General features: G+C 51.5%; 12 protein-coding genes across 12 annotated transcripts; 5 read left to right on the forward strand and 7 right to left on the reverse strand.

The window, feature by feature from the left end:
* The first annotated feature begins 473 nt into the window (after positions 1-473).
* On the forward strand, positions 474-2,402 carry BDR25DRAFT_396181 (uncharacterized protein). The gene is made up of 3 exons (XM_033698418.1): positions 474-908; positions 961-1,147; positions 1,200-2,402. Exons 1-3 carry the CDS (start codon positions 701-703, stop codon positions 2,008-2,010), a joined length of 1,206 nt encoding a protein of 401 aa, XP_033542326.1. The 5' UTR covers positions 474-700; the 3' UTR covers positions 2,011-2,402.
* A 752-nt stretch (positions 2,403-3,154) lies between these two features.
* Positions 3,155-5,011, reverse strand: BDR25DRAFT_306621 (uncharacterized protein). The gene has a single exon (XM_033690671.1). The coding sequence runs from the start codon at positions 4,856-4,858 to the stop codon at positions 3,497-3,499; it is 1,362 nt and encodes a 453-aa protein (XP_033542327.1). The 5' UTR covers positions 4,859-5,011; the 3' UTR covers positions 3,155-3,496.
* A 1,326-nt stretch (positions 5,012-6,337) lies between these two features.
* BDR25DRAFT_239654 (uncharacterized protein) lies at positions 6,338-8,224 on the reverse strand (the record flags this gene model as incomplete). Its single annotated transcript, XM_033685689.1, has 1 exon — positions 6,338-8,224. The coding sequence occupies one exon, from the start codon at positions 8,222-8,224 to the stop codon at positions 6,338-6,340; it is 1,887 nt and encodes a 628-aa protein (XP_033542328.1).
* Positions 8,225-8,532: 308 nt separating this feature from the next.
* Positions 8,533-12,184, forward strand: BDR25DRAFT_306622 (uncharacterized protein). Its single transcript, XM_033690672.1, has one exon. The coding sequence runs from the start codon at positions 8,613-8,615 to the stop codon at positions 11,862-11,864; it is 3,252 nt and encodes a 1,083-aa protein (XP_033542329.1). The 5' UTR covers positions 8,533-8,612; the 3' UTR covers positions 11,865-12,184.
* Positions 12,185-12,765: 581 nt separating this feature from the next.
* On the reverse strand, positions 12,766-13,454 carry BDR25DRAFT_360443 (uncharacterized protein; the record flags this gene model as incomplete). The annotated part of the gene is made up of 5 exons (XM_033696253.1): positions 12,766-12,817; positions 12,852-12,891; positions 12,969-12,990; positions 13,048-13,296; positions 13,353-13,454. 5 exons carry the CDS (start codon positions 13,452-13,454, stop codon positions 12,766-12,768), a joined length of 465 nt encoding a protein of 154 aa, XP_033542330.1.
* A 264-nt stretch (positions 13,455-13,718) lies between these two features.
* BDR25DRAFT_239215 (MFS general substrate transporter) lies at positions 13,719-15,586 on the forward strand (the record flags this gene model as incomplete). Its single annotated transcript, XM_033685665.1, has 5 exons — positions 13,719-13,949; positions 14,037-14,149; positions 14,201-14,468; positions 14,537-14,614; positions 14,738-15,586. The coding sequence occupies 5 exons, from the start codon at positions 13,719-13,721 to the stop codon at positions 15,584-15,586; spliced, it is 1,539 nt and encodes a 512-aa protein (XP_033542331.1).
* A 298-nt stretch (positions 15,587-15,884) lies between these two features.
* On the reverse strand, positions 15,885-16,833 carry BDR25DRAFT_306625 (Non-heme 11 kDa protein of cytochrome bc1 complex). Its single transcript, XM_033690673.1, has 3 exons — positions 16,521-16,833; positions 16,202-16,318; positions 15,885-16,138 (listed from the first exon to the last, which is right to left on the reverse strand). Exons 1-3 carry the CDS (start codon positions 16,753-16,755, stop codon positions 16,074-16,076), a joined length of 417 nt encoding a protein of 138 aa, XP_033542332.1. The 5' UTR covers positions 16,756-16,833; the 3' UTR covers positions 15,885-16,073.
* A 135-nt stretch (positions 16,834-16,968) lies between these two features.
* Positions 16,969-17,817, reverse strand: BDR25DRAFT_336919 (DlpA domain-containing protein; the record flags this gene model as incomplete). Its single annotated transcript, XM_033693146.1, has 3 exons — positions 16,969-17,604; positions 17,662-17,719; positions 17,768-17,817. Coding segments are annotated over 3 exons (716 nt in total), but the record flags the coding sequence as incomplete, so codon positions are not given.
* Positions 17,818-18,017: 200 nt separating this feature from the next.
* Positions 18,018-21,183, reverse strand: BDR25DRAFT_295036 (cell division protease ftsH). Its single transcript, XM_033688818.1, has 4 exons — positions 20,889-21,183; positions 20,671-20,826; positions 20,499-20,619; positions 18,018-20,448 (listed from the first exon to the last, which is right to left on the reverse strand). The coding sequence occupies exons 1-4, from the start codon at positions 20,916-20,918 to the stop codon at positions 18,314-18,316; spliced, it is 2,442 nt and encodes an 813-aa protein (XP_033542334.1). The 5' UTR covers positions 20,919-21,183; the 3' UTR covers positions 18,018-18,313.
* Positions 21,184-21,534: 351 nt separating this feature from the next.
* BDR25DRAFT_84381 (PLP-dependent transferase) lies at positions 21,535-22,768 on the reverse strand. Its single transcript, XM_033699135.1, has 2 exons — positions 22,502-22,768; positions 21,535-22,415 (listed from the first exon to the last, which is right to left on the reverse strand). Exons 1-2 carry the CDS (start codon positions 22,594-22,596, stop codon positions 21,575-21,577), a joined length of 936 nt encoding a protein of 311 aa, XP_033542335.1. The 5' UTR covers positions 22,597-22,768; the 3' UTR covers positions 21,535-21,574.
* A 1,347-nt stretch (positions 22,769-24,115) lies between these two features.
* BDR25DRAFT_84423 (uncharacterized protein) lies at positions 24,116-25,576 on the forward strand. The gene is made up of 4 exons (XM_033699136.1): positions 24,116-24,414; positions 24,474-24,627; positions 24,683-25,171; positions 25,220-25,576. The coding sequence occupies exons 1-4, from the start codon at positions 24,364-24,366 to the stop codon at positions 25,438-25,440; spliced, it is 915 nt and encodes a 304-aa protein (XP_033542336.1). The 5' UTR covers positions 24,116-24,363; the 3' UTR covers positions 25,441-25,576.
* BDR25DRAFT_346042 (uncharacterized protein) lies at positions 24,123-24,545 on the forward strand (the record flags this gene model as incomplete). The annotated part of the gene is made up of 2 exons (XM_033694110.1): positions 24,123-24,414; positions 24,474-24,545. A coding segment is annotated over one exon (185 nt), but the record flags the coding sequence as incomplete, so codon positions are not given.
* Positions 25,577-25,902: the final 326 nt, after the last annotated feature.

Below are 25,902 nucleotides of genomic sequence, written 5' to 3' on the forward strand. Positions count from 1 at the left end.
CTCTTACCTTTCATATAGATAATATTGACTCTGTGATGACTTCTTGTTGCTCGAATTCTTTCTCTTTGCTTTGTGTATGAGCTATTTTTAATCTGCCCCTGCAGTGGATTCATCTCTGAATGGACAAAGAACTGCAGCCCCCAAATTGGAACCGTTGCTTGATCCAGTTCACCCACCCGAATGGGGCTCAGCCGTAGCTTGGCACACCAGTCTTCTCTCATCTCCCGTCGTCCACGCAACACAGCCATTTTGAGGGTCACCTTGCGCTGTGAGTGGCAGACTGTCCGCACTCCGACCCGGATGGCTGGACTAACATCTGCAAGGCTGATAAGCATCTGGTTGATTCGTCCAGTGTTTCTCGTGGCTGAGGTCTCGCTCTCAACACCATGCCTCTTTTAGTTTCGCTTACCGTCACGGCCATGCCACCATGATCCTCTGGTCCTGAGCGCCCAGCTAGCGCTACGCTTCGCCCACCAAGCTTGCGGACAGCTCAGCCTTCGCCCGCCCGCGGACACCCAAGGCATTCAGTACTTTTACACAAGGTGCCCCAATCGCTGCTTGGCTGTTACGGCTGTGTTTCTTTTCCGCCGTCGCGTCGTCCCCAAGGTGTGCAATTTATCTTGCTTCATCCCAGCCACTGTCTTCATCTATCTGAACCTCTTCATCGGAACCGTCCATTCGTTCACACCACCCAGTTGTAATGTTTCAATACTCGATTTGTGCCTTCCTGGCACCGGCTGTCGTGTCGGCCATGGCGTTCCCATGGGCTGGACCAGAGCCAACTCTCATCATGCCTGAGGAGGATAGGTGGAGTCCCAGGACGACTCCCGCTCCCAAGATGGAGTTGATGGAGCTGTTCAAGCGTGCGGCCGGCGACAACACCTGCGGTTATATCTCTGGTGATGCTTGTGAGCCCCTCTCGCCCACTCTTGAAAGAACCACTCTGACAGTATGATAAAGCTCGATCGTTGACCTGCAACAACTCCAACTATGTCTGCGCAACGAACACCTACTATGGTGTACACGGCTGCTGCGACCCTAAGAGCATCTCGACATGTAGCATTCCAACCACTTGTATCCCAAGCAGTTTGATGTCTGCCAGCTGCACAGACGCGGCCTGCTCTACTAACGACTACATTGCTAAATGGTATGAATACCCCAATTCATTCATACAAGGGCGCTTCCTAACAAGCCTCCAGCACCGACTCTGATGCGCCATACTGCTACCAATGGCGATATGTTTACTCAACCCGCACAGTCATGACCGAATTCGGTTGCGCTTCCTCCGCCTTTACTGTCTCTGTTCAGCGCACTTCTAGCGGAGAAGCGACCGAAGTCGCCAGCAGCAAGTCTGAACTTCAAATCTCCTATATCACTGTTACTCCCTCCTCGAAGCCCGCTTCCTCTTCCGTCAGCAACAGTGGCAATGCCCAATCCGTAACTCAGAGCGCGTCTGCTAGCGCAACATCTCAGCCAGAGAAAAAGTCTAAGACCAACATTGGCGCTATCGTTGGCGGTGTTGTCGGTGGTCTCGTCGTAATCGGCGCCATTGCCTTCGGTGCCATCTTCCTCATCCTCCGCAACCGCAAGAAGGGCAAGGACGACGCTGCGAACGCCGCTGTCACGCAACCCATGATGGGCCAAGGACCAGCTCCCGGTGTCACCGAATATAAGCCTCAACCTGGTGGCTTTCCTTCGCCTGGCCAACAATATCCTCCCGCTGCTGCTGGTGGTTACTTTAACCACGACCAAAAGCCATACAATCCCCAGATGGGCGTTCCAGGACAGGAGATGCACCCATACAGTCCACCTACCAGTCCAGCTCCCCAATATTCTGGACCCGTGCCACTGCAGCCACAAGGCCCAGAGGGCGTCCAAGGCGTGCCAATGGGTGTTGCGGAAGCGGGTGGATCACCAGTCAACCATTCACCACCGCCGCAGCAACCAGGACAACCAGGCGCGCCAGTCCAACAACCTCCACCTCAACACCAGATCTACGAGGCTCCGTAAACGCACAGAAATAGATGTACAGCATCAAATGAAACTAATAAAAGACACGCACTGGCACAAACGATCCTTAATTTCAACATTTTTTCTTCTTGCTTTTAGCACCTTCACTTCGCATGGATATGGTGCTGTTTGGGGATATACTCAATTGGGTTGTTAGAGGGACCTGTGAGATTTGGGCGTTTGGCGGCTCTCTGATATCCCCCGTCATTATTACGGAGACTTTATCTGAACGGTGCTGCATTTATTAGGGAGACAGTGGTTGCAGAGGTGCTCAAGACTGACTGAATCTTGGAGAGTTGTAGCAACGCTTTGCGGATTTGTTTGGTTTTTTTTTGTGTACATACCTTTTATTCCTTCAGCTCACCAAAGCAAAATTTAATGATATTGAACCCAAATCGCAATCCCTCTTCTCTTCTCTTGAACTCCATTGCAGCCTCGGGACGCCGAGGTATCTGGTCTCGGATTTGTAATTCCCCTAACCGTCTCGCCCGATAAACTTTAACCCCCCACCTTTCAACACGAGCCCAACTCCCCGCTCCAGCCTATCAAACCACCCATCCTGCGTCTTCCAAGCCCCATCTTCCCCTCTTGAGTTTCTTGTATGTCACCTCCCCGCTCTGGTTTGGCGTGGCATGCGCAGATGAGATTTTGACAGCTGACCGACTGGATGTTCGAATCCAAGCTGATGGAGGCTGGGGCAAGGGGAAGCGAACATGAACCTGGGATTTGGAGGGACTGCAGCGGGCGGGTAAATTTGCCGGATGGGTTTGCTAGGGGTGGGGATTGGAGGCGATGATTATTGTATGCGTGGGTGAGGGAGGGATGTGCGACTCACGTGGCTAAGTGATTGAGGTACAGAAGGTCTTGGATTATAGCTAAGGCATTGCGAAGATATCATGATGCATCCAAAGAAGCGCCATCTGCACCCCTCGAGAGGGGACCTCTGTATGCTGCAACAGAAGGAAGGGTGGCGTCATACATGAGGCTCTGGAGGATCACATTGCGTTGCTGATTGCGAAAGCTGATGCGAACTGGGCGCCTTCTGGACCGAAACTTCTTGCCTGAGACATCTGCCATTTTTGGGCCTCACGACAACCTTGGAGCGCAGTGCAGAGTCACACACGTTTCAGGCCTAAGACAATGATGACATGAGAGGACAAAGTGGATTGTCTACGACTGCATTAAGTCGTTTAGTTCAGCCATGCTACGAACACCGATAACCATCTCCATCCCCCTCCTTTGATCCAAGGCTCCGAAGAGAGTGCCCTTCACTCCAAATATATAAAAGAAAGATAGTAAAGGAAACGCGGATGTCTTGAATCAGGTATAAGTTTCGTTGAGCCCCTTCCTAAAGCCCCCTAATCGCAAGTCTCAAAGAAAGAAGAAACGTAAAGGTCAGCGTTTAAAAACCCCCGACATACCATTCAGGTCAGTTAAGGTTACAAAAGAGTAAACATCGAAAGTGCTCAATTGGCAGGCGGGTAATCTAGTACGCATCGCCGAAGATCTCCTTCGGACTCTGCACCATGTCCTCGTGGGTGGCGAGTTTACGTCCCTGGATCTTCTTCGACGCCTTGCGATCCTTCTTGGTGACTAGATGCGGAGTGATGGGAGTGACTGGAGTGAACGGCATGTAAGGCGAATACGGTGTATATGGCACACCGGTCTTAGGAGTCGTCATTGACAGCTTGTCCATACGCCTGTCAACATATGTTGTTCGGAGCTCAGGAGATTTGAGGGGCTCGGCAAAGCCTCGAAGAGGGAGGGAGTTCGAGCTTGATGTGGCGGACCTGTTGCCATTGGTGGTTGGTGAGTGGGAGGAGGAGCCTACACGCTGGGGCGCTGGATGTGGGAGAGGTTGAACTTCATCGAGTTTTTCGTATGCCTCCTCATCGCCGGGAGTGGCTGGCGAGTTCTGCTGTGTTGGTGGGGATGGAGGAGCGCCAGGGTTGTAGAAGCGTGGAGAGAGTGGTGTGCGGGCTTCATCATGGACAGACTCGCCAGGGTACTTTTGAATTGGCCCTGAGATGCGTAGGTTTTTGAGATTGAAGCGGGTCTTGCTACTCGAGGAGGCGATGGAATTGTGAGATTTTTTGGAGAGGATGCTGCGTGGGCTGGCTGGCGGTTGGTCTCGAAGACGATCCCTTGGGAGGGGAGCAGTGGGTGGGCCATTGTGATAGCCAGGCGGGTATATGGCCTTGATTGGTGAGCTTGGGTTCGATTGAGGTTCCCGTGTCGCAGAGGTGCTGATCTCCGAAGGTCTTCTGTCCTTAGGGCCTGTCTCTTCGTGTTCAGTTGTGCTGACTTGGGAGTATGACTTCTTCCTGTCATGGTCCATGACGGCAGCATATAGGCGTTCCATCTCGGCTTGAGCACGCTCGCGGTCCGCTTCAACAACCTTCTGGTCGAAAGAACTGGGGGACTGTACGACGGGACTCTGTGGACTGCCAACCGCGGAATCGCTAATACTCGGAGGCTTCTTGAACAATTTCTTAGACCAAGAAGTAACAGAGCGGGCGGACCCAGGTGATGCTGGTGTCTTGACAGGTGGTTTTGTGGTAACCAGCTCGAGCTCCAGGGTCTTGGGAGAGGTCTGCGTCTTTCGTCTCATCCTTCTTCCGACGGTGAGGAGCAGAACCCCCCAAATAAGTACCGTAAGGACGTAGCCGCCGACGAGGCCGCAAATCTGCGCAGGGAGAGGCGTTGCGTTTCGAGCGACGTAGTTTGAGGTAGGAGCTCGGCCCTCGAGTGCGTGAGCAGGGTCTCTTGGGATGAAACCTGGTGCGGCGTCTGCCCAAGAGGTGATAAGAAGCAGAGACAGAGCCGAAGGAAGCCTGCTCAGCATCATTAAAGGGTGGCCGACCTAAGTCTTAATGCGACGCGGGTTGCGACACACACAGGAGCCGGTTGAAATGCAAAGTGTAACAGTTGGCGACATTCTGATATGAAGACGGGCGCCTGTACATATTTCTACCCAGCGCCAGCGATGGGCTGTGAGGGCGAGCGAGTGATGGGGTTCGAGGTCGCTATGCGCGCTGATTGGGGCCGCTGTTTCGCTGATGGTGAGCGTGCAGCCAGGCGCATGCGTTGTTTAGCCGCCCGCAGCGGGTCCATCATGCGGGCTATCCCGTATTTGGGAGAGCCGTGGACACTCTCGTGCGGATCATTCGAGATCTGGGCCGTTTTGAGATGTATTTTTCAAGTGCACAGAGAAGATTTTGGCGACTAGACTAGTGGATTGGAATCCGTAGTCAGGAAACAACGTCAAAATGTCAAAACTTCTGCGGGTTGCTCTCTCGGAATATCGAAACGTCGAAAACATCCCAAAATACCACACCCCAACGACATGAATCGCCCCGTGCGGATCTGCGCCATGTCTCCAGTGAAATGCTCCAGCACTGTGCGGGAAACGGTCGGACCGCATGCATGAATGAGATCCTTGCCTGTTAAATTCATTATTGTTTCTTTGTGGTGTGATTCGTTTCTGGCTGCGTTTTAGCTCCATGTTTCCCTAAGCGCCGACGAAGTTGAGTCTAGCACCAATCAAGTCTCGATTCACCTTATCCATCACAAGCCCCTTGGTCAAGCCTCCAGCCTGTGCAAGTCTTTCTCCTTCAAGGCCTCCAAACTAAACAGTGTGGCCAGACTTTATCGTCGAGCCTCGTCACATTGAAAACCACGCCGGTTCACGCTATCACAGCTCAAAAGCATTGCAACTGGTCCAAACTGACCTCGCTACCGCCAATGTGTGCTGGGACTTAGAATTGGTCGAAGTCATGATATGAACTCAATTGGACATCTCCGTCGCTTAGATTTGGGTTTGGGGGACAGCCCCTATGCAGTTCTGTTGCGTTAATCAAGAGTTCCATCAATCACCCCTTCATGCTCACGCACACCACTGAATCCGCCCTGGAGTGAACAGCTCTTTCCACCATGTCACTAGAACTAAGAAGGGATTGTCTTGAATCATCACCTGGACTTCATGCTCTGCTAGAGAACTGTGTGATTGGGATCCCGCATTGTAGGCTTTACAGCGAAAGCATGAATGGAAGACGGTGCAAGGAGCTTCATCCCTAAATACCAGTTCCGTTCGTCGCCCATCTACTACCCGGTCCGGTAAATCGCTAACTAGACGCACCATGTCCGTCACCGAATTAGCGAAAGCCAGCAAAACATATCCGTTCTCGCAGAAGGCGTTGGGAGCTTACCATCTGAGGTTGGGATAATGACACCAATCTGGCTTGATATCATGCCGAAAGGTCAAGCAGCCTGACAAGGTCGACAAAAAAGCACAAATGACTAAACGGGATGCCTCCTGGTTTCGGTTTCATTTTCCTTCAGCCCTGTGCACTAGTCCGTCCTCCATCCCAATCGGCTCCCACAAATCCAAGTTGCTCTTGTTCTGCGCGTACACGACATCGCCTTTCAGGTATACCCTCACACCTCCTCTGCCGGTTGCGCTCGCGGTAATTCGGAAAAGAGGTAGTCCAGTAGTTGAGTGTGCCTCTCGCAAAGGTATAAGTAGCAGATTCTCTGCACCGCACCACGCGTCCAGGGCGTCCTTAAATGTCACCTCCTCGACTTCTTTTCGTACTGAACGTGGTTCCTTGGTATTACTCTTATTTGGTCGGGGTGTCTCAGGGGCTGCAAGATCCGGAACTGGAAGCTGCAATTTGTGTTTGGATTCGTATCCCAAATCAAGAGCCGAATTAATGAGATCGAGACCTTTATCAAACATATCGGTAAGGGCAGGCCTGATGTCGTCTGGGAATAACGTCTTGAACCATGACACCCACTGTCCCACTTCCGCATAATTGACCTCATCGGCGGTAAGCCACAAGTGAAGAATGGAAAGGTATTTGGTTTGCAGTTCTGAAGCAAGGAGTTGGCCCATAACCTTGGCAGATAATGGGGACCTCCAAGAGAGAACAGCCTCGAGTATAGTTAGATCCTGGTTACTGGGATCAATCTCCCAGATGCGAAGAAGAGCCGACAGACGTGGCAACAAGGTTCGCATCAAAGTCGACTCGAATTGTTTCGGCAATGTCCTTAGGCTCAGCGACGGGCCGTCATACAGGTTACAGTTGCGCAGGAGCATCCCAACTTTCTCCTTGAGTTGGGCGAGAAGACTCTCAGCATGGTGTTGCGGAAGATGTTCAAGCCAGGGGAGCACCCACAGGTATGGAAATGCGTTGGACTGAGGCTTCCATCGCGTAAGTTCCATAGAAAGGTTGAGGATGGCCTGGTCGAGCAAATTTCTATACATCCAAGTAGGCAAGATGGCCTGCCACTCGGACAGGGTGGCGAAGGCGGCTTCAAAGCCGTGTTCTCCGATAGCGGCTTTGCGGAGTTGAGGTAAGAGGAGTGTATAAACCATGGATTGATATGGCGTTGTCCTTTTTCGGTCTTCGTCCTGAATCCTCAGCATGGGCCCAAGGCTCTTCAGCGCTTCTTGGATGCCCAAGGGGTTCTCTACCGGATCGAATGGGAGTGACTTGAGGTAGGGGGTCAGGATCCCGACGGCGAGGTCTGCATTCACCGAATCTGAAAACTTTTGCTGGAAGCGATGAAGCTGGCTCACTATTTCTTGAAACGAGATGTTGAGGGAAAGTTGGCTGAGTGCCATCGCTGCTGTGTTAATCTCAGCAGCCTTCTGAATCTCAGCCTCCAGTTGAAAAGCTTCTTGCTCCAAGCGCAGTTCTTCGTTCAATGCTAAGCTTTCCTGAGAGCAAAGTGTGTTCCACTCCTCGGCGAAGCCTTCGAGGGCTTGTCTCTGTGGTGCTGCATCGCCTCCCCTTAATCGTAGCTCGCGGGTTGATACCACTGTGCCGCCCGACGTAGTAGCATCGACCAGTGTCTTGAGAGACAGAGGAATGTGTAGGCCGTTTTCGGTGGAAGTTCGAATAGTAGTCTTTTTCGGTTTTTGTGCAGTTTGTGGTGTGTTCGAGCCACTGCGTCCCGAGCCGAGTCTCGTATCTTTCTTCTCAACGCGTTGCGAAGACTCATGAGCAGGAGCACCCAAGCCAGCGCCTGCCGGTCTGAGGGACACTGCTATCGGTTCTGATATGCCTTGGTTGTTCGCCCCTAATCCCATCCCCTTGACAAAGCCTTGCCGCAGAAGCATTCTTTCACCAAAGGATAACTTCGCTGTCTTCGCGCTCTTGCCTCCTTGGCCATCCTCAGCGAACTTTCGCTTGCCGTGATTCAGCTCCATATCGATTGGATGTAGAATTGTGGACTTGTTTGCGGTTGGAGGGACGTTGGCGAAGGTATTATCATTTGCAGAAGCAACGATCAGTAAGCGACAGGCGGTCTTCTTGCTAACCTGACGAAAGTGCGGGAGGATGCTTGATGGGCTTTCGGGTTTGCTATGGTGGTGGTGGTGGTGGTGGTGGTGGAAGTGAAGGGATCGTCAAGGCGGCCTGGAGGATTTATTGAAGTGGTGGCTTGTGCACGGTGCCAAGATGCTCTATTATTGGTGTGGCGTCTGCGCCATCACAATTCGCTATCTCGTGCAACACGGGACAACACCACGGAGTCCCCCTTTACAGCATCAGTCTCTCACTCACCAGCGGGTAGCCTCCCGCTCCATCTTGCTTGCCATGGCTGCCTCGGCCTCACCCACGGCAATGTCACACCCAATTCCCCTCCGTTCTCCCGACAGCCCAACGGTCGGCCTCGCCCATCCGACGCCTGATATCGGGCCATATACCAGCAACATTGAGAGGCTGGAGGAACATGCAGAGCGGATGAGCTCTCGAGGATCCGATATCGGCGAGGAAATCCGGAAGTTGCAGCGCGAGCAGAAGTTATCAGACAGCCGCAGGTCGTCACTGCATTCAGGTGTTACTGAGGAAGGGGCGAGGCCCTTCAGCTCGAGAAGCCGCAACGCCTCAACTAGCTCGTATGCAAACTCAATCGTAGACGTCAATGGTGCGGCACGGTGGGGCGGTTACTCTCCTGGGGCCTTCGTCACTTCCCCGGTGGGGTCCCTCCGCTCCGCAACTTCCTTCAACCAGACACAGTTGCAGCGGCAGCGCTCGGGATCAAGGGCATCGCGACTCGGCCAGGTTGTGCACACCGAAGAAGACGATGGCGAGCCGCAAGCTCATCGCAGTAGCCCTGGCTCACCACAGTCACACATATCCGCTTCCGGACAGCATTCCGTGTCGTCCTTCACAAAAACGCACGACCAGATGATACAGGAGATTCAGGATGGTCTCCAACATGTCCCTTCCCATGATCAACACGTGGAGCACATGCAGCAGGAGCGCTTCATGGACGAGCACGACTACCCAGATCGGCCGGCGACCGCAGCTTCCACCGACACATCCCACCAGGCCCGAACACTGTGGCAGGACTTCGACGGGGCGCACTGTCCCGATACTGTCTATGAGGAAGAACCCGAGCCGCCCTCCGGAGGTGGCAGCCGGAACTCGTCCCTGTTGAGGTCTGTTCCTGACCTCCCGCCCCAAGTCGTGCCTCCCCCCGGGGAGAATATGGTCTTCTACCCCGCCCCAGTCCCCAAGATGCTTAATCTCCCCAAGCGTCTCTCACAGATGCCAGCCGCCAACGTCCAGGCCCGGCGACGCACCCAGTTGCTGGAGTCTATGCAAACAGACAACAGGAAGTCTGCAGCTTGGCTGCCGGATGATGTCGGAGCAGAGGCTTCCAAGCAGAACAGAAAGAGTAGGATGAGTCTGGCGAACCTGCCTCCTCAACTGCGAGCGAGTGCTTACTTCGATCAAGTTGGGCCCGCTCAAGAGTTTGAGGTCAAAGGTGAATCCGCTGAAGACACACTTGACAGTATCTTAGATGCTTCCGCACACGCACCTGTTTCTGCTTTCACTGATCATCCATTTGTCGGTCACGCAGGTGCCGATATCTATGCGAGTGAGCATACCCGGAAACCCTCCAAGAGCACTGAGCAGGACAAAGTGGACGCGAGAAAGAGTCGAAGCTCCCTCAACCTTCTAGACACTCGCCGGAACTCAAGCGGCGACCCCTTAAATAAGTTGAAGAAACGGAACAGCTCCCAAGACTTAAACAGGTTGACTGTCAGGGCCAGCGCCAGCCGAATGAGCTTAGGGGATGAGCTTGATGATCCAAATCAAGAAGGAAGAGGCCGCGAAGCAAGGGACGAAATGACACCAACCGGCCGATCCGTCGATGGCGATCATATCGTCCATCCCGACGATGAAGTTCAGCGGGAAGAAGAGGCGGAAGTGAAAGAGGAAGAGGAAGAGGAGGAGAATCAGCATCTCCAACATTTTGGCCCTCCAACCACCCTTCTTGCAGAGCTTCAGATGCGTAAGCAACAACAAAAGAGCCGCAATTTAACTGCTGCAACCGCATTTCCAAATGGAATGCATGCCACTTTGCTCCAGCTCGACGCTGTGGCCGAGGTCGAAAAGAATCGCCGCAAGGGACAAAAGGTCAATCTTGCTTGGGAAGCTGCTCCTGCCTTAGGAGATGAAGATGATGACTCAGATGACGATGTGCCCCTTGGTGTCCTTTTCCCTGCTCGTGAGGGACTAGCGAACAAGAGAACTGGAGCCGCCGCCCAACAGACGTCAGACTGGGATCGTCCGTTGGGACTTATCGCGCAGCGCGAGCTCGAGGATAATGAGCCACTAAGTCGGCGTCGCACTAGGCTCCTCGGCGTAGATCCCAACAAAGCCAGAGATCATAGCCCGAGCAAGCGCCGGACACAGATTCCGGAGATCTCTCTAAGCCAGCAATATTTGGCCGACCCTGCTACATCCACTCCTCAGCCTGAGGAGGAGGAGGACGATGAAGGGGAGACTCTTGCGCAGCGCCTCCGCCGCCTCAAAAATCGGCAAACGCTTGATAACGCTCTTGACACTGATGTGCGCAAGAGCACTGTCAGCGGTGACTTCGCCGCTGAGATGTTGAGCCAGCTTGGGGTGTCCCCAGAAGAAGAAAAGCCGAAGATATCACCAATTGCAGGGGAAGGAGAGGAGGAGACCCTTGGCCAACGCCGTGAGCGCTTGCGAGCCGAAGCGGTCGCCCGCGGTGATGCCAATCCTTTGGGCAGCCGTCCTCCTCTTCGAGCCTCGATGAGTATGGCAGATATTCTCTCAGCTCATCCAGTCGACAACTCCAACGCAGCTCGCAAGGTCTCCGATGAGCAGTTTTTATCTGCTTTGCCCCAAGGCAGCCTCCTCCAAAAGAACGAGCTTAAACAGTCCCAAAGACGAGCTAACATGTTGGATGCGAACCGACGCATTTCCAGCTACGGGAGTCTGGATAAACCCCTTTTAGGAGATGTCGGAAAGGAGGCACCTGAGCAGCCCATCGACGCTAAAATCCAGGCTTACAAGGACAAGATGTACGGTGAGCGTACTGCAGCAACGCCTCAGACCGCACCACTATCTGCACCCTCCATGATGTTCACCCCTCCAGTAGTGGGCGGCATGCTTCCAAGCATGCCAAGCATGAATTTCCCAGGACAGCGAGACAGCTACTTCCCCCAAACAAACATGGGTATGGCTCCTTTCGGAATCAATGCTATGAATCCTATGGGCGTGGCACCCAACGGCTATGGCCTTCCAGGTGCAAACATGATGCCCCAACCGATGATGGGCATGAACATGGGCATGAATATGGGTATGAACATGAGTATGGGTATGGGCATGGGCATGGGCATGCCTATGAATGGCATGCAAGGCATGACATATCCTTACCCTCAGGTGGGTGGTATGCGGCAATCCTCCATGGTTAATTTACCCATGCAAATGAACGGAATGCCTATGCAACAGTCTCTAGAGCCAGCAATGGATCCGAGGCAGAGGGATATGGTTGATCGGTGGAGGCAATCCATCCGGCCTTGAGTGGAACCAGTCTTTAAACAGCATCTTAGATTGGCGTTTTGACTTTCCTTTTTTTTTTTTTAGCATACTGACTTGTATTGGGTACCGGTAGTGCATTCCATGGCGTCTAGTCGTTGTCATGACGGACGGATTCTGCATAAAGCGCTCCCGGAAATGCATGGAATACTGGGTAGGACCGGGAAGTGGGGAAAATAATGTGATGATAACGGAGGATATGTTCTTTTATGTTCTCTTCCATACTTTTCGGTTCTTATAGCCTTTAATTCTCTACCACAAAGTCTACATTCTAGTTTACATTGCATGTCCTGCGGCATGTCGGCACCCCCAACAATGGAATATAATGTGTCTGATCTAGGGCAGAAAACTTCACCGTCTTGAAACACTTCTTAATTCTAGCAAGTGACCTTGACGAATCGGAGAATCCCTGTCGTCATCCCTAGCAGGCGTCAATATGCTGTAGCTGACAAGTATCTTCCTGTGCCAATTTGTATTGAATGGTGTTCATCAGTAATCCAGTCGAGTGGAGTTTAGCAAGACATCACAGGGTGACAGCAAAGAAGGTATCATCCCTGCGTAAGCTACGCGATCTCGTCGCACGATGGCTTGAATGAAACATGCCGTTATCGTTGAACTTGGTGCCACAAGATCTTAAGCTTCAGATGAAGCCCCCCTCAACACGTTTCGCCAACGGCTTACTTTCCCCCATTCTGCACTAGCGCGTTCCCCTCGAGGCACCGCCCTACTGCGTGCGCAAGGAAACTCAAGATGTAAGCACTTACCACCTGGTATTCCAGCACCTAGTAATTTCTATAGTAGCTCGATATTTTATAGTATAAATACATATAAAGTTACTTAAGCTACTCAGTACTTCGTTGCCCTGCCTTCTGTACGCTCTACTGCTTCATGCTAGGTAGCCGTTAGTCGTCTTGTTCATCTTCTCATTATTGCGCACTCTGAAAAGTTCTTCTTGCCCTCTAGAAGGTCAACACCAACTCAAAAAAGCTAGGTCTTACCATGGATCTGCCTTCTTATCGGATGGGCAATCATCTATATAGGATAGGATTGCGTTGACGTCGGAGTTCGTAAGCTAACAGAGTGTTCTACGACGGCCTAGATCATCTGAGTTCTGTCATCGACGAGCGTGTTTTGTTTTAAATATATCAGTGATTGTAGAGGTAGGCACATTGAAGTGCTGCTTTAGCTTGTTGTAGGAGCAAGGAACATCGTCCTGCTCATAGATATACAGCGCTGCGAGAATAGCAGAGCACTGTTGGGTCTGGAGCTGCTCGTGAGCATCCTTCTCGGGCGTAATGACGGGCGGGGACGTAGAAAATAGAGGGCGCTTCCTCTTTCGGTGCTCAACCATTTCAGAAGAGCAATATAGGATCGAATTCTGTGTAAAATGTGGTTGTAGATATTGGTGGTCTAGGAGCTAAGGCCACCAGCCAAGTTTATTTGCTTGTGTCCGGAGAATCCTTTGCCCAGTACGGGATCCTGAGAGGGACCCCCTAAGGCGGCCCTAGCACCTGAAAGACATCCTCCTCCGAGCGCGTCGGACTCTCTCATGCAGAGGTCTGGCCGTTTCTGCATTGCATATCGAACGGCAATGCTCAGCACTTAAGTGCAGGTTGTTCGCCCATGCTCACGCGGTTTTCAGAAACGGCGTCACTGTCGTCTGTTGTCCGCCATCTCCCTTTTAGTGGCTCGATCGCGGGAAACCGGGACACGTCCAGCGACAGACCCAAAGGTAGAGGCACGTGGGTCAAAATGAACGACCTCGCGAGGACAAAGAGCGATTCCGATACCATCCCTGATAAGAATGCGACCCAGCAGGAGGATGACGTTAAAGAGACTATGACGAGAATTAATGAGGGTCGGGTTCATAGCCACGAACATGTGCATGCCCATACGCATGGCCCGTCGTCAGCGCAAGAGCAGGGAGGAGACAGCGAGGGGCATGCGGAGCACAGAGAGCATGGGAGGAGACATCACAGGAGTTATAGTCATACGCATTTCCGCGTGTACAAGCGACGATGGTTTGGGTTGGTGCAGTTGGTGTTACTGAACATCGTACTCTCTTTTAATGTATGTGTCACGTTGCGGGACCGTTTTCCTTTGGCCCCTGAGGATATCTGGGTTGGATTGAGAGATGTAGTGCTAATCGGTCAACAGTGGTTGACATTTTCGCCTGTCTCAACAACCTCCGCTGTGTACTTTGGAGTCTCGGAGACAGCGATTAATTGGCTGAGTACGGGGTTTATGTTTGCTTTTGTTGTTATGGTTCCGTATGTACATCTCTCTCCCAAGTCCTTACTCACCGCTGATTCCGATCTCAGGTTCGTGATCTGGACGCTCAACCGTGGACCTAAAGAAGCCATCCTGTGGTCATCCGTCCTCATGTTCGTCGGAAGCTGGATCCGATATGCTGGCACACGTGCCTCAGGCGGCACCTATGGACCTCTCATGTTTGGCCAGATTGTGGTTGGTTTGGCACAGCCTTTTGCGCTGGCAGCGCCGACGAGGTATAGTGATCTTTGGTTTACCGAGTCTGGTAGAGTGAGCGCTACGGCCGTGGCTAGTTTGGCGAATCCGTTTGGTGCTGCTGTAAGTAATTTTCCTTGAGATCGGGTCGTCGGAGAGAGCATGTATGCTAATCATGTGTTCATGTGTAGTTGGCTCAATTGGTTGTTCCTTTCTGGGCGACTAAGGCGAGTGAAGTTCCAAACATGGTGCTTTACGTTGCTGTTATTGTAAGGCAGTCCCATCTCCTTTAAGCCCCCCCGCCTTTTCCGTTGCCCATTTGCCAACATCGACCCTACCTCATCGCCCATAACCTCCCTCCATCAACACCCCGCTAAAAAAAACCCCCCCAGACTACCATAGCTACCGTCCCTGGCTTCTTCATCCCTGCCAAACCTCCTACCCCTCCATCCGCATCCTCCCACCTCCCGAAAATCAACCTTCAAGAATCCGTCTACAAACTTGCCAACTCCTCTTCCTTTTGGCTAATCCTCGCCCCTTTTGTCATCTACGTCGGCTCATTCAACGCTTTCTCCTCCCTCATAAACCAAATCCTCTACCCCTACGGCTACTCTGAATCCGAAGCCGGCATCTGCGGCGCTTTGCTCATCGTGGTGGGTCTCGTGACCGCTGCCATCACCTCACCGATCTTGGACCGCTCGCATGCGTATTTACTTGGGATAAAGCTGCTAGTTCCGGTGATTGGAATCTCGTATCTAGCGCTGGTGTGGGCACCGCAGACGAGGACGCTAGCGGCTCCGTATACAATCGCGGCGCTCTTAGGCGCAGGCAGTTTCTCGCTTGTTCCTATTACGCTGGAATATCTCGTTGAAGTTACATTTCCGGCCTCCCCGGAAGTCGGATCTACGATTTGTTGGGCGGGGGGGCAGCTTGTGGCGTGTATTTACATCATTGTAATGAATGCGTTGAAAGACGGGAGTGTGGATTTGATGGAGGTTAGTAAAGAGGGGCGGGGGACGGGCACGGGAGACCGACCGCCAGGGAATATGTTCAAGGCGCTGGTTTTTCAGGCGGTTATTGGGTTGGCAGTGTTGCCTTTGCCGCTTTGTATGGGAGTGGAGTGGTTGGGATTGGGTGAGGGGAAGGTTAAGGGACGGTTGAGGCTGGATGAGCATAGAGAGAGGGATGGGGGTGTGGCTGAAGGTATAGCGGAGGAGAATCCAAATGCGCGTAGGGAGTAATATATGAACTGAGAATTGGAAACAGGCGTTGGTGTGCTTTTGGTTTTTGCTGGGTTATGAGGATTGGTATGGGTATGGGTATCAGTAATGGCTGGGATTTTGCGACGAGATACCTGATATGAATGACAAATTATGTGCAAAATAGGCAATACGTGAGAATTCTGAATTTAGATTTGTCGAGGCAATTCCTGTTTCCAGAGAAGATGGAAAATCGCAGAGCCTCGACACATAGAGCAACATTCACAAAACACCTCCCTAGTATTCAAGATACCATTCACAGAACGAGAGCGTCAGGATGTGAGGGAATAGTACAGTGATATTCTAAACATGATCTCGGTATTTACAATTCGCCTTGATTGCATCCGGGATTTGCCTGTCCGCGTCGTTATCGATCCAACCATCGGGCATAAGTGTACCAGATCCACCTCCACCCCATCTTCTTCGACGTTAAATGCAGACGGATCACCAGTTCGACTCGGTGAGCGCTTTACTTGAGTTGCGCGAAGAGCTTTGGCGCGGCACATTGGGTTGCACAGTGGGCTAGGTGGAAGACTGAATACCATAGATTAGTCTCAGTTTTGAGGTTAAGAGTGGTGGTGGGGGGGGGGGGCTAACATTCTTCCACACAGTCTTCACTCGCTTTGCCGTCGTTCTCGATTTGACCCGTTACCCGCTCAACGCACTCGTCGTAGTGGTGCTTCATTGGAGCACACTGTTTGGACTCTTTGCACTCTGTAGGACACATATGTTAGCCTGCAATGGACATGTTCGGTGATGCGGAATGCTGTGGTTGCCAAAATGCGCGGCTTTCATCAACCCTCCCAGTCAACCCCATCCATTGACCTCTCAAACCCCTTCTTTCACATTAAACCAAGACTCCCAACTCCAATTCCCATTCCAAGCGTAGAGTCAAGAGCCAGCGAAATATACATACCATCCTCCAGAGTATCCTTCGGATCAACCGTCTCCTCTTCCTCTTCCTCCTCCTCATTGCTCGGCTCATGCCCCTGCTCACCATCCCCACTGTTCTTCGCATCCGCCTTATTCACATTAGCCTCGTCGCCCGATTCCTCATCGGAGCCGGAGGCGGGCTTGGGAGGAGCCTCGGCATCGGGTGAGGGGTGGGAGAAGGTATCCCAGATGTCGGTGAGGAGATCGGTGATACCCATTGTGAGAGTGGGTATGCAATTGGAGTGGGAGGTAGCGTGTGTCGGGCGTAGGATGGGGATGCGAGGGTTCGGAGAGCTGGTGATGTTGGCGAGGATTTGGCGGGTTGGGAAAGGGCGCTAGTGGGGTTAGTCAGCGAGATTTTGCGGATGGTTTGGCAGGTTTTGGGAGAGCTTGCTTGAAGTCCTCTGTAGGATGATATTTGGGTTAGAATAGATCAATTGGATTTTAGGGGAGGTGATTCTAGTTCCTATGTCTCCCAAAAGCCTCCCTAACACTAACCCCTGCCTCAACATCCCTCACCACCTTCTCATCCGCCTCCACCAACTTCGGCAGCAACCCCAACACCTCCTCCACCCTTCCCCTTGGAACCACCACAACCCCATTCTCCTCGTGATCCGTCATAACAATGTCCCCGGGCTCTACCACTACATCACCAACCTGAACTGGCACATTCCGAGCATGCAGCCTCGACTCCGCTCCCGCGCCGATAATCGACGTGCCCTTAGACCAGACAGGAAGACCGAGCCCGCCTAACGCCCCGAGATCTCGAACTCTGCCATCAACGATGATGCCCTGGGCGCCGAGGACCTTCATCCGTGTGGCCATTATCCCGCCGACAACTGCACATTTTTGACCCGAGGGCTGGCTAATCACGACGATTGTATCCTTTTCAGTGTAGTCTGCGTACGGTGTTCCAACCTCGACGTTCGACGCGGGAACTTTGGATGAGATATCAGCTGGGTTGGGGAAGGAGTCAGAGGGTTTGGGGAGCATGAGGAATGTGGAGGCTGGGGCCAGCGTCTTTGTAAGTTCGAGGTTTGGGCGTGATGTCGTCCGGGGCATTGGAGCTGGTTTGTGTTAATTGGCTTATGCAGTGGAGGTGAGATTAAACAGGTGAGGCATGCATATATCAGCTAGAAAGCCAGCACCACGGACTTTGAGCTTCAGGAGCGCGTCTGCGATCTATATGGCTTATCAGCTCCAATAGTTCATGGATTCGGACAAACGTACATCGCAAGCTGAGTAGCGGGATAGCTCTTTCCATCTTGACGACGACATTGTTCTAGCAGTTCTTCCAAGTATAGAGTGCATGGAGAAACCCCTTAAACATGCAAAGTGGAATGTTGCGACAAGACATGTGCCTGTAGCGGGGCTCCATAACCCCGCTAAACCGAGCTATGTAGCTCAGTGGCCTCATGCCACAGACAAAATGGAAGACGGGATCAGTGAAGCAACTCACTTTAAGCAAGGATGATACAGTTCGGTTCACTATTTTCCATTCATACCTAGCCAAACTAAACTACACTCCGTCCGCCCACCCATATCCCAGCTACTTCCGCGCAACCAAAGCGCGAAAGACATGTCCAAACCCACAGAAGTTTCGAATCGTTTTGATAAAAGTACATGGGAAAGGAAAACTGAAAAAGTGACCGTAAGTCAAGACGTCGTCATGAGACGAAGTGAATGAGTGAGAGTCGGAAGAGCAACGCCATTCGCCTCGCAATCGCAGATGCATGCCAGAAAGTTGGAAATTCAAATTAATAATCCTTCCCTACTCTAAGCTGGAACCCCTGGACTGGGAGGGCCTGGATCGCTGCCGTTACCAGGTGCTAGCGCTGCTGCTGGCGAGGGAAGCTTAATAAGCGTATCTGGCATAGACATGAGCCGGTCTGGTAACTTCTCCCCCTTCAGTACTTTGAGTATTTCTTCCTTATCCAGTGTCTCGTACTGGACCAAGGCTTGAGCAAGCACATCCAGCTCCTTCCGATGCTTCAGTAGACATTGCTTTGCGCTGTCTTTGGCCTCGTCAATCAATCGCCGAACTTCATTGTCAATGAGACGCTTGGTATCGGGAGAAAGCTGGTCGTAATTGGAGTTGAAGTCAACGTTACCAAGGAGGTCAGAAAATCCCCACATGGTAACCATCGCGTAGGCCTGTCTTGTAGCAGATTGAATGTCACCAGAAGCACCAGCGCTCACATTCTCATTTCCATAGATAATCTCCTCAGCCACCTTTCCACCCATAGAGACCTGAAGATCGACTAGATATTCTGAGCGCGTCTTGTGTCCCTCGTCTTTGGGGAGGAAAAAGGTGATACCAGCAGCGGGGCCTCGTGGAAGGATTGTCGCTTTATGTAGGTCATTGGCACCCTTCGTGTAAAGGCCAACAAGAGTATGGCCGCCCTCATGGTAAGCAGTGTGCAGCTTATCTTTGAGTCCGACGACTCTACTCCTACGCTCAGCACCCATCATGATCTTATCTTTGGCCCACTCGAGGTCCTCAATAGAGACGAATTTGTTCTGATGTTTCGAAGCTTGGATAGCCGCTGTATTTGCAAGATTCTCCAGTTGCGCGCCAGAAAACCCGGGAGTACCACGAGCGATCTTAGAAAGATCCACGTCAGGGGCGAGTCTAATCTTCTTCATGTGATATTTGAGAATGGCCATTCGTCCCCTAACATCTGGTAATTCAACGGCAACGTGGCGATCGAAACGTCCAGGCCGGGTCAAGGCCTTGTCCAAAAGTTGAGGGTGATTGGTAGCAGCAATGAAGATGACACCGGTGCTCTGGTCGAAACCATCGAGATCGTTAAGGAGCTGGTTGAGAGTCTGGCGGTGGTAGTTCGCATCCCTAGAATTCCGCTTTCCACCAAGGGCATCAATTTCGTCGATGAAAACAATAGCAGGTGCTTTTGAACGAGCGGCATTGAAGAGCTCACGAACGCGCTTTGCGCCGACACCAACGTAAACCTCGTCAAATTCGGAACCAGACATGTAGAAGAAGGGAACGCCAGCTTCACCCGCAACGGCACGTGCAAGCAAGGTCTTTCCAGTTCCGGGAGGTCCGATGAGCAAGACACCTTTTGGAAGTCTACCGCCGAGCTTGTTGTACCGTTCGGGGTTCTTGAGAAAATCTACGAGATCCTGAAGCTCTTCCTTAGCCTCGTCACAACCGTGAACATCGCTAAAGCGGGTATTCTGGTGTTCCGGCCGGACCTCCGCGGTACTGCCACCACCGACCTTCTTTAGAACACCGCTAGTCTCGACGAAGAGTGTGATCAGGATTAGGGCGACGTAGGCGCAGAGACCGAACCCCAGGAGCCACCTGGCCCACTTGAAGATGGTACTCCACATAGACTCTTCAATGACAACGTAAAGAGGATCACTCTTCACACCAGATCCGCCTCGCGTCTTTCCAAGCTGGCCTCCGCCAACATGAGCGCCCACAGCTTGACCAAGCGTCTGCATTTGCTGAGGGGTGAGATTGCCAGCCTGGATGTTTTGCCCTGCTTGAATACCCGTATTTGTTGACTGGCCTAGCTTTTGGCACGCCTTCTCGTAGTATGAGTTGACCATGGGGTCGGATGCGAACTGTCCCGTACGATACCTATCCACAATGATCTGAGGCATGTCGGCGCGGAGCAATGCAGAGTAGAAAGCACCTTGAGCCATGGCGCTGTTCGGTTTGCTGTTCGCCGTCTGTTCCAGGCGGGCGAGCACGCTGTGGGAGGGCGCGCCAAAGATCGATCGTTGCTGGGCAAAAGCCAATCCGACATTTCCTAGCCTTGGAACAGGGCGCAAGTTCGAGAGGGGTCCGAAGCGCGACACTGTTGAGTACTGCCGCGCCATGAGAGCTTTGATGGGCATGCTCCGAGCCATCGGATTACAAAACCGGAGCGCATTGCGAGGCACTACCAGGCATTAATCATCCACAGTCCCAAGCCTTTCAACATGTACTGACCTGAATTTATGGTTCCGATAACGGTGGGTATCGTCCTCAAGGCATCGGGTGAGGGCATCTGATGTAATGCGGAGATAGGGATCGATTCGAGGGACTCTGGCAGGGTGAGCTGGGAGTGAGGCTACGAATGTATCAGTACTAGCATGATATTTCTTGAGAATGAGATGCAGACCTTCGTTTCCGGTGTCGGAGTCTTCTCCCTTGATCCCGCGACTTGATGTTGTCCAGCACCACCCGACGAAGTCGACTGTCGACGGAGACCTTGCCATGGAGACTTTAGGATAGCCGACATTGTAGGCCATAGCTCCGTCGTAGCGGCAACAACATTCTACCAAGTGGTCAGCATAGCAATCCTCACTGGGGTTGTAGGGATCCGTGGCAAAAACTTACCTGAACGGCAACTGGCGCTTGAAAAGCCATGATGAATAGAGGGATGCGGCGGGTGCCGCTATGGACAGTAATAGCAACCAGTTCACCGATAGAAACAATAGCGTGTGCGCGTCAGTTATATGAAATGAAGGTTGCCGCGACCGATCCGCATGACGAGATGTCGCGAAAGGTGCGGATGCAGATGGGGTTGAGAACGGTGACCCTACACTTGGCGTAAATGCCGATGCCAAGATTTGACACGTGATCTGTTCGCTCGATCTCGGGATCTTTCGCTTTCACAATCTTTTCTTCTACTTCACTCGTCAATAGTTAACTCAAGCCTCCGCAACCTTCTCCAAGGCAATTCACTTACTACTGTGTAGTACATCTTGTCTGTCTCCGTGAATGTGAAACCTCTCCAGCCAGTGTTCGGGTCTGGAAGCTTCCAGAACCCGTCATTCACATGTCACTTTGCGGGGCACAACCCAAATATCCTTCATCACGCGATCTGTGGTACCGCATGTTGTCACACGCAATTAGGAACGACCAAGGTTGTAAAATAAGGCCAAAGAAAATAACCCCCGAGCCCTTCCGTAATATCCAGCAAGGGGAGCGATATGTCTTCTAAACCCCATTTTTTATCCTACTATGCACCAATAGACCGCAAATCATCGACGACTTACATCCCTATTTATATCAATACTCTTCTATGCCTCTTTCAAGGTCCTCACAAGCCTCTTAAACCCCTCCCTGAACACCACCTCCTCATGACTAAACACCAACCTAAAGAACCCAGGCTTCTCGCTCGCCTGCGCCTTGCCATTCGTCAAGAACACCTTGTTCCCCAACATCCTTCCCAGTAGCTTCTCCTCCCTCTCCCACCCGTCCTTCCCATCCTGCTCCCTCAACCACGAACTCAAATCAATCCAAAAGAAGAACCCTGCATTCGAGCCTGCAGAGTACTTGATCCCCGCTTCATCCATCAGCTGTCGCGCCAGCTTGTTTCCTGCTGCGAGTCGCTGCTGTGAGGTTTTAAGAAAAGTATCGAGCCAGTCTGAGTCTTCGAGGATGGTGACGGCGACGCGTTCGTCGATTTGGCCCGACCAGTGGAATTGGTTTATACAGCTTGTTGCTCGGACGAGGTCTTTGTTTTGGGACCATAGGACACCCATTCGCAGGCCGCCACAGGCAAAGTCCTTTGACATTCCGTAAACGAAGTGGAGATAATTAGGATTGATGTATTGAGTGTAGTCGAAAGACAGCACTGAAGTAAAAGGCACCGCAGTAGACTCCGGCACCTCGTAAACCGACATCGCGTAGATTTCATCTGCTATGATATGGATCTTGTGTTCATTGCAGAACTCCATGAGCGCGATTAGTGTGTCTTTTGTGTAGCATAGCCCCAATGGGTTGTGTGGATTGCAGAGCAGAAGAACGCGAATGCGAGTTCCAGAATCTTCGGCCTTGCGACGGGCTTCTTCATACTTAGACACAACCAAGGGTGAGAATTGATCGGTATCGTGGAATGGAACGAAGACGGCCTTCATTCTAGAAAGGTCAGGATCAAGCTACATATAAGCCCCCGAGATTCTGGCGGGATTTCTGGCTCAAAAAGTCAGGAGGATCAGACTTACTTTGCGAGAAGGCCAAAGTCCATGGGAAAGGCGATATAACTTGGCATCGACAGCATGATGCCATCTCCCGGGTCTCCCAACACTATTCCAAGCATGTTAAAGATGGGCGTACACCCATTCGCAACTGTGAGCTCATCCGCCGTGATAGGCTTATATGGGTGGAAGTATCTGCATTTCGTCAGTGAAGATCAACAGCCGATAAATATTACCAAAGGACAAAACAACTTCGGCAGGGAAAGACCCCAGATCATACTTGTTAATGAACTTCGCCATTCCACTACGCAGACGAACGGACCCCCATGGTCCTTCCCCATAATTGAATTCCTCTCCTTCCAGATGAAGCTATTCCTCCAACCATCAGTTATGTCTCATTGATCGCAGATATCAACCAACGCACATCTTTCGACTTGATAAAAGTAGCAACGTCATCCAGCATTAGATGCTACAACAAGAGTCAGCAGATTTGCCGCAGCCTACTACATGGTCCCTATTCCCATGGATATTCCGAATCGGGCTATTTACATTCTCTGCAGTCCCAATGTTAACTATACCATCTGGATTTTTCACCGGATCCCATTTCGTTGCCATGATTGCGCCAGCTTTATCCCGTAGACTGTCGCCTGCGGCTAGCTCAGCGCCTCTTTTGCTGAGGGTGGATACAGTTCTGATTGAAAGGGAGTCCATGATAGGTCGACGATGGTAGCACGAGGCACCAGATAGGCAGAAAGTCTAGATACAGAATATTAATCAGAAGTATTAGAATCGACAACAGAAGAGGATAGAAGATATACTGTCACTGACAATAACAGCAAGAAGTAAGGGTGAGTCACGAAATACATCTTCGTTCTTGGTTTGGAAAATTAGTGCGCAAATTGTCCGTTGTCCATCCTATTAAGCTGCAGGCAGAGACCCAGGTGGGGTTCCACGGAGCGGAAGCTGGGAACCGATCTACCGAGCCCGTAATTGTGAAAGGATTGGGTGGATTGGATCCGTTTGCAAGGTCATCGAAATGGGGCGTTCAGCCAGCTTGGCTAACACTTCCTTATCGGTACATGGCTGAACACTTCGAACTCCCAATGCATCACCCGACCTGAAAATCACTTCGAGCCCGATGGCGGCGTCCTTCGATGGCAAAGTTCTTCTCGGGGCCGTCCCCAAACTTCCCACACACAAAGCTAATTGGAGCCACCGTTCCCTGAGGAGAGGAACAATAAAACAAAGTCATGAACAGTAAGCTTACAAGCGCGCAAACGCCGCGAACTTAAACACCGAAAGGTACTACGCACTTCTTCTCCGATACGAGTTCCTTCCCAGGATGGATCACCGGGTTTGAAACGGAGCAACCTCTACCCCAACAAACTCACTATTTTACGGTCTTGAAGAAAGGGTACTTCTTCAAAAATGCATCTTTGCAGTGCTTCTAAAAGGCGGGGACCAGATTTGAAACAAGAATACCCCTCCACCAACAACTCACTATTTTTACGATCTTGAGGAGAGTCTTATCTCGAAGACGCACCGTGGCGCGATGCTCGTACAGGGTGAGGGCCATGCTTAGAAAGTATATAAATATTACGATCAACTCTTGATCATCTTCTTTTCTCTGTCGCCACATATCGTCTCCCTTCTTTTCCTTGGCTCTTTCCGTTCTTCCTCCTATTCTCTTTTCGTTCATATTTCCTACTGTTTTTCTTTGAGCGGGCCCCCGATTATGAATCTTTTTATTTCTTGGGGTTATCGACTTCTCCACGGCTAACATCGCACTCCTTCAGAATCCATCTCTCATATTCACAGTCACCACTAACATAGACGGCTCCCTTCATACCATTACCCCTATTATAATTACGGACCGCAGGAACTGAGATATGACTACGACTATATCAACTACAGTTACTGAAGTAATAGGTAGCGAGGCGGTTAGTTGATTGGTGTTTCGCATAATTATTTTTATACGATACTAATGAATGTATCATAGCCTGTATCGATACCATCATCTGCTGTTACAGAGACTACTAGCACGGATGCGCTACCGCCACTTCCTGTTCATACAAGCAATCCTCCACCACTTCCTCTTAGCACAGAAAACCCCACCTCCGCCTCGGCCTCCACCACCTACAACACCAAAACAGGTGAACCTAGATCCTGAGAACCCAGATCATGAAAGTCCGGATTTTAACAGTCTAGGTCCCACAAAGCCAGTTCTACCACCATCTCCCCCGCCGCCATCTGACCCACAGCCTGCAGACTCACCCGACTGCAAGGATGGAAGATCAGCAACACTACGCATCCAGACATACTCCTCAACGAACCAGCTAGCCCTGATAACTTCCTGTAAGGATCCTAGATGCGTAACCGCCCTTCCAGAAGTCGTAAGTTCAGGTCGTCAAACTACTTCTACCCTTGCAGTCTTTGAGGAGCCCACATCTCCTTTCAGATGCTTTAAAGGCGCCCCCGATCCCTCTGACAGTGGACCTGTTTCAATGCCAACATCACGCTCCAGCACCGCCAAGAACAAACGCACAATCGCCATCCCCATCCCAGAGGACTTTGACGACCAACCACCACGGCGCATAAACAAATTCATCGTGGACCAGATGGTGATAGCTCAATTACACGGGAATATTATCCCCATAGCCGGCAATGGGGATAGCCCTGTTGGTGGTATTTCATCAGGTAAGCAATTCGACTTTAGGAATGTTCCATTAAACACGGGCGTCTCAGGTATCCACGGCGGCTCATCTGTGATGGTAATCGCTCAGCGTACAATCTGGATCGCTTACTTCTGGGAAATTCCCATATTTTCAAATGAGGGGTCAGTGCGAATGGCAACCTCGACGATAGTGTTACCCCCATTACAGATGCTCTATTTCGCTCTCATGTGCTCGACATCTTTAGGTTCGGGAACGTTACACTCAGCGGTGCGAGCTCGCAATCTTTCCTAGGCCTATCTCAGAGCTGTTATTATAGATTATATTACCATTCAGCTAGACCAACCATTTCGCAAGTTAAAGCACGGTACCATCCCCATCCAATGTGATCCGAACCAACAGCCGCCAGGTCAGCAAGACTGTAAGGCGATTTTCAAGGCCTAGACACAAGCTAAACGAGTTAAAATTTGCATCTACCAAAATATGGAACGTGAAACATTCTCAGTAGAATGGACGCTGTTAGATTTGAATAAGCAGACTGCTTCCTGGCCCAACACGACTAGCGCCATTCTCAGTAGCAGCGACGGTGACACTCACAGCGAAGTGCAAATCAACATCTAGAACACCACCAACAAAGACAATACTAGAATTACTCCATAGTGGAGGCGGACGCGGGTGGTGGTTGCCTGCCTAGTTTTAATACGGCTAGAAGCAGTGGGTCTGAAAGTTCATTTGTAGTGGGATGTAATGAGGTTT

This window comes from Lindgomyces ingoldianus, assembly GCF_010093535.1.
Source record: "Lindgomyces ingoldianus strain ATCC 200398 unplaced genomic scaffold BDR25scaffold_38, whole genome shotgun sequence".
Lineage (NCBI taxonomy): Eukaryota > Fungi > Ascomycota > Dothideomycetes > Pleosporales > Lindgomycetaceae > Lindgomyces > Lindgomyces ingoldianus.

Bases quoted from the DNA above. Each gene is read 5' to 3' on its own strand.
- BDR25DRAFT_396181 (XM_033698418.1), top strand. From the start codon at position 701: ATGTTTCAATACTCGATTTGTGCCTTCCTGGCACCGGCTGTCGTGTCG. The intron at 909-960 runs GTGAGCCCCTCT...AGTATGATAAAG, and splicing joins TTATATCTCTGGTGATGCTT to CTCGATCGTTGACCTGCAAC. The intron at 1,148-1,199 runs GTATGAATACCC...ACAAGCCTCCAG, and splicing joins AACGACTACATTGCTAAATG to CACCGACTCTGATGCGCCAT.
- BDR25DRAFT_306621 (XM_033690671.1), bottom strand. From the start codon at position 4,858: ATGATGCTGAGCAGGCTTCCTTCGGCTCTGTCTCTGCTTCTTATCACC.
- BDR25DRAFT_306622 (XM_033690672.1), top strand. From the start codon at position 8,613: ATGGCTGCCTCGGCCTCACCCACGGCAATGTCACACCCAATTCCCCTC.
- BDR25DRAFT_306625 (XM_033690673.1), bottom strand. From the start codon at position 16,755: ATGGGTATCACCGATCTCCTCACCGACATCTGGGATACCTTCTCCCAC. The intron at 16,319-16,520 runs GTATGTATATTT...TGTGTCCTACAG, and splicing joins GAAGGATACTCTGGAGGATG to AGTGCAAAGAGTCCAAACAG. The intron at 16,139-16,201 runs GTTAGCCCCCCC...TATGGTATTCAG, and splicing joins TGAAGACTGTGTGGAAGAAT to TCTTCCACCTAGCCCACTGT.
- BDR25DRAFT_295036 (XM_033688818.1), bottom strand. From the start codon at position 20,918: ATGGCTTTTCAAGCGCCAGTTGCCGTTCAG. The intron at 20,620-20,670 runs GTCTGCATCTCA...ATACATTCGTAG, and splicing joins CTCCGACACCGGAAACGAAG to CCTCACTCCCAGCTCACCCT. The intron at 20,449-20,498 runs GTCAGTACATGT...AATGCCTGGTAG, and splicing joins TATCGGAACCATAAATTCAG to TGCCTCGCAATGCGCTCCGG.
- BDR25DRAFT_84381 (XM_033699135.1), bottom strand. From the start codon at position 22,596: ATGCTTGGAATAGTGTTGGGAGACCCGGGAGATGGCATCATGCTGTCG. The intron at 22,416-22,501 runs GTAAGTCTGATC...TGACCTTTCTAG, and splicing joins GACTTTGGCCTTCTCGCAAA to AATGAAGGCCGTCTTCGTTC.
- BDR25DRAFT_84423 (XM_033699136.1), top strand. From the start codon at position 24,364: ATGACTACGACTATATCAACTACAGTTACTGAAGTAATAGGTAGCGAG. The intron at 24,415-24,473 runs GTTAGTTGATTG...AATGTATCATAG, and splicing joins AAGTAATAGGTAGCGAGGCG to CCTGTATCGATACCATCATC. The intron at 24,628-24,682 runs GTGAACCTAGAT...TTAACAGTCTAG, and splicing joins CACCTACAACACCAAAACAG to GTCCCACAAAGCCAGTTCTA.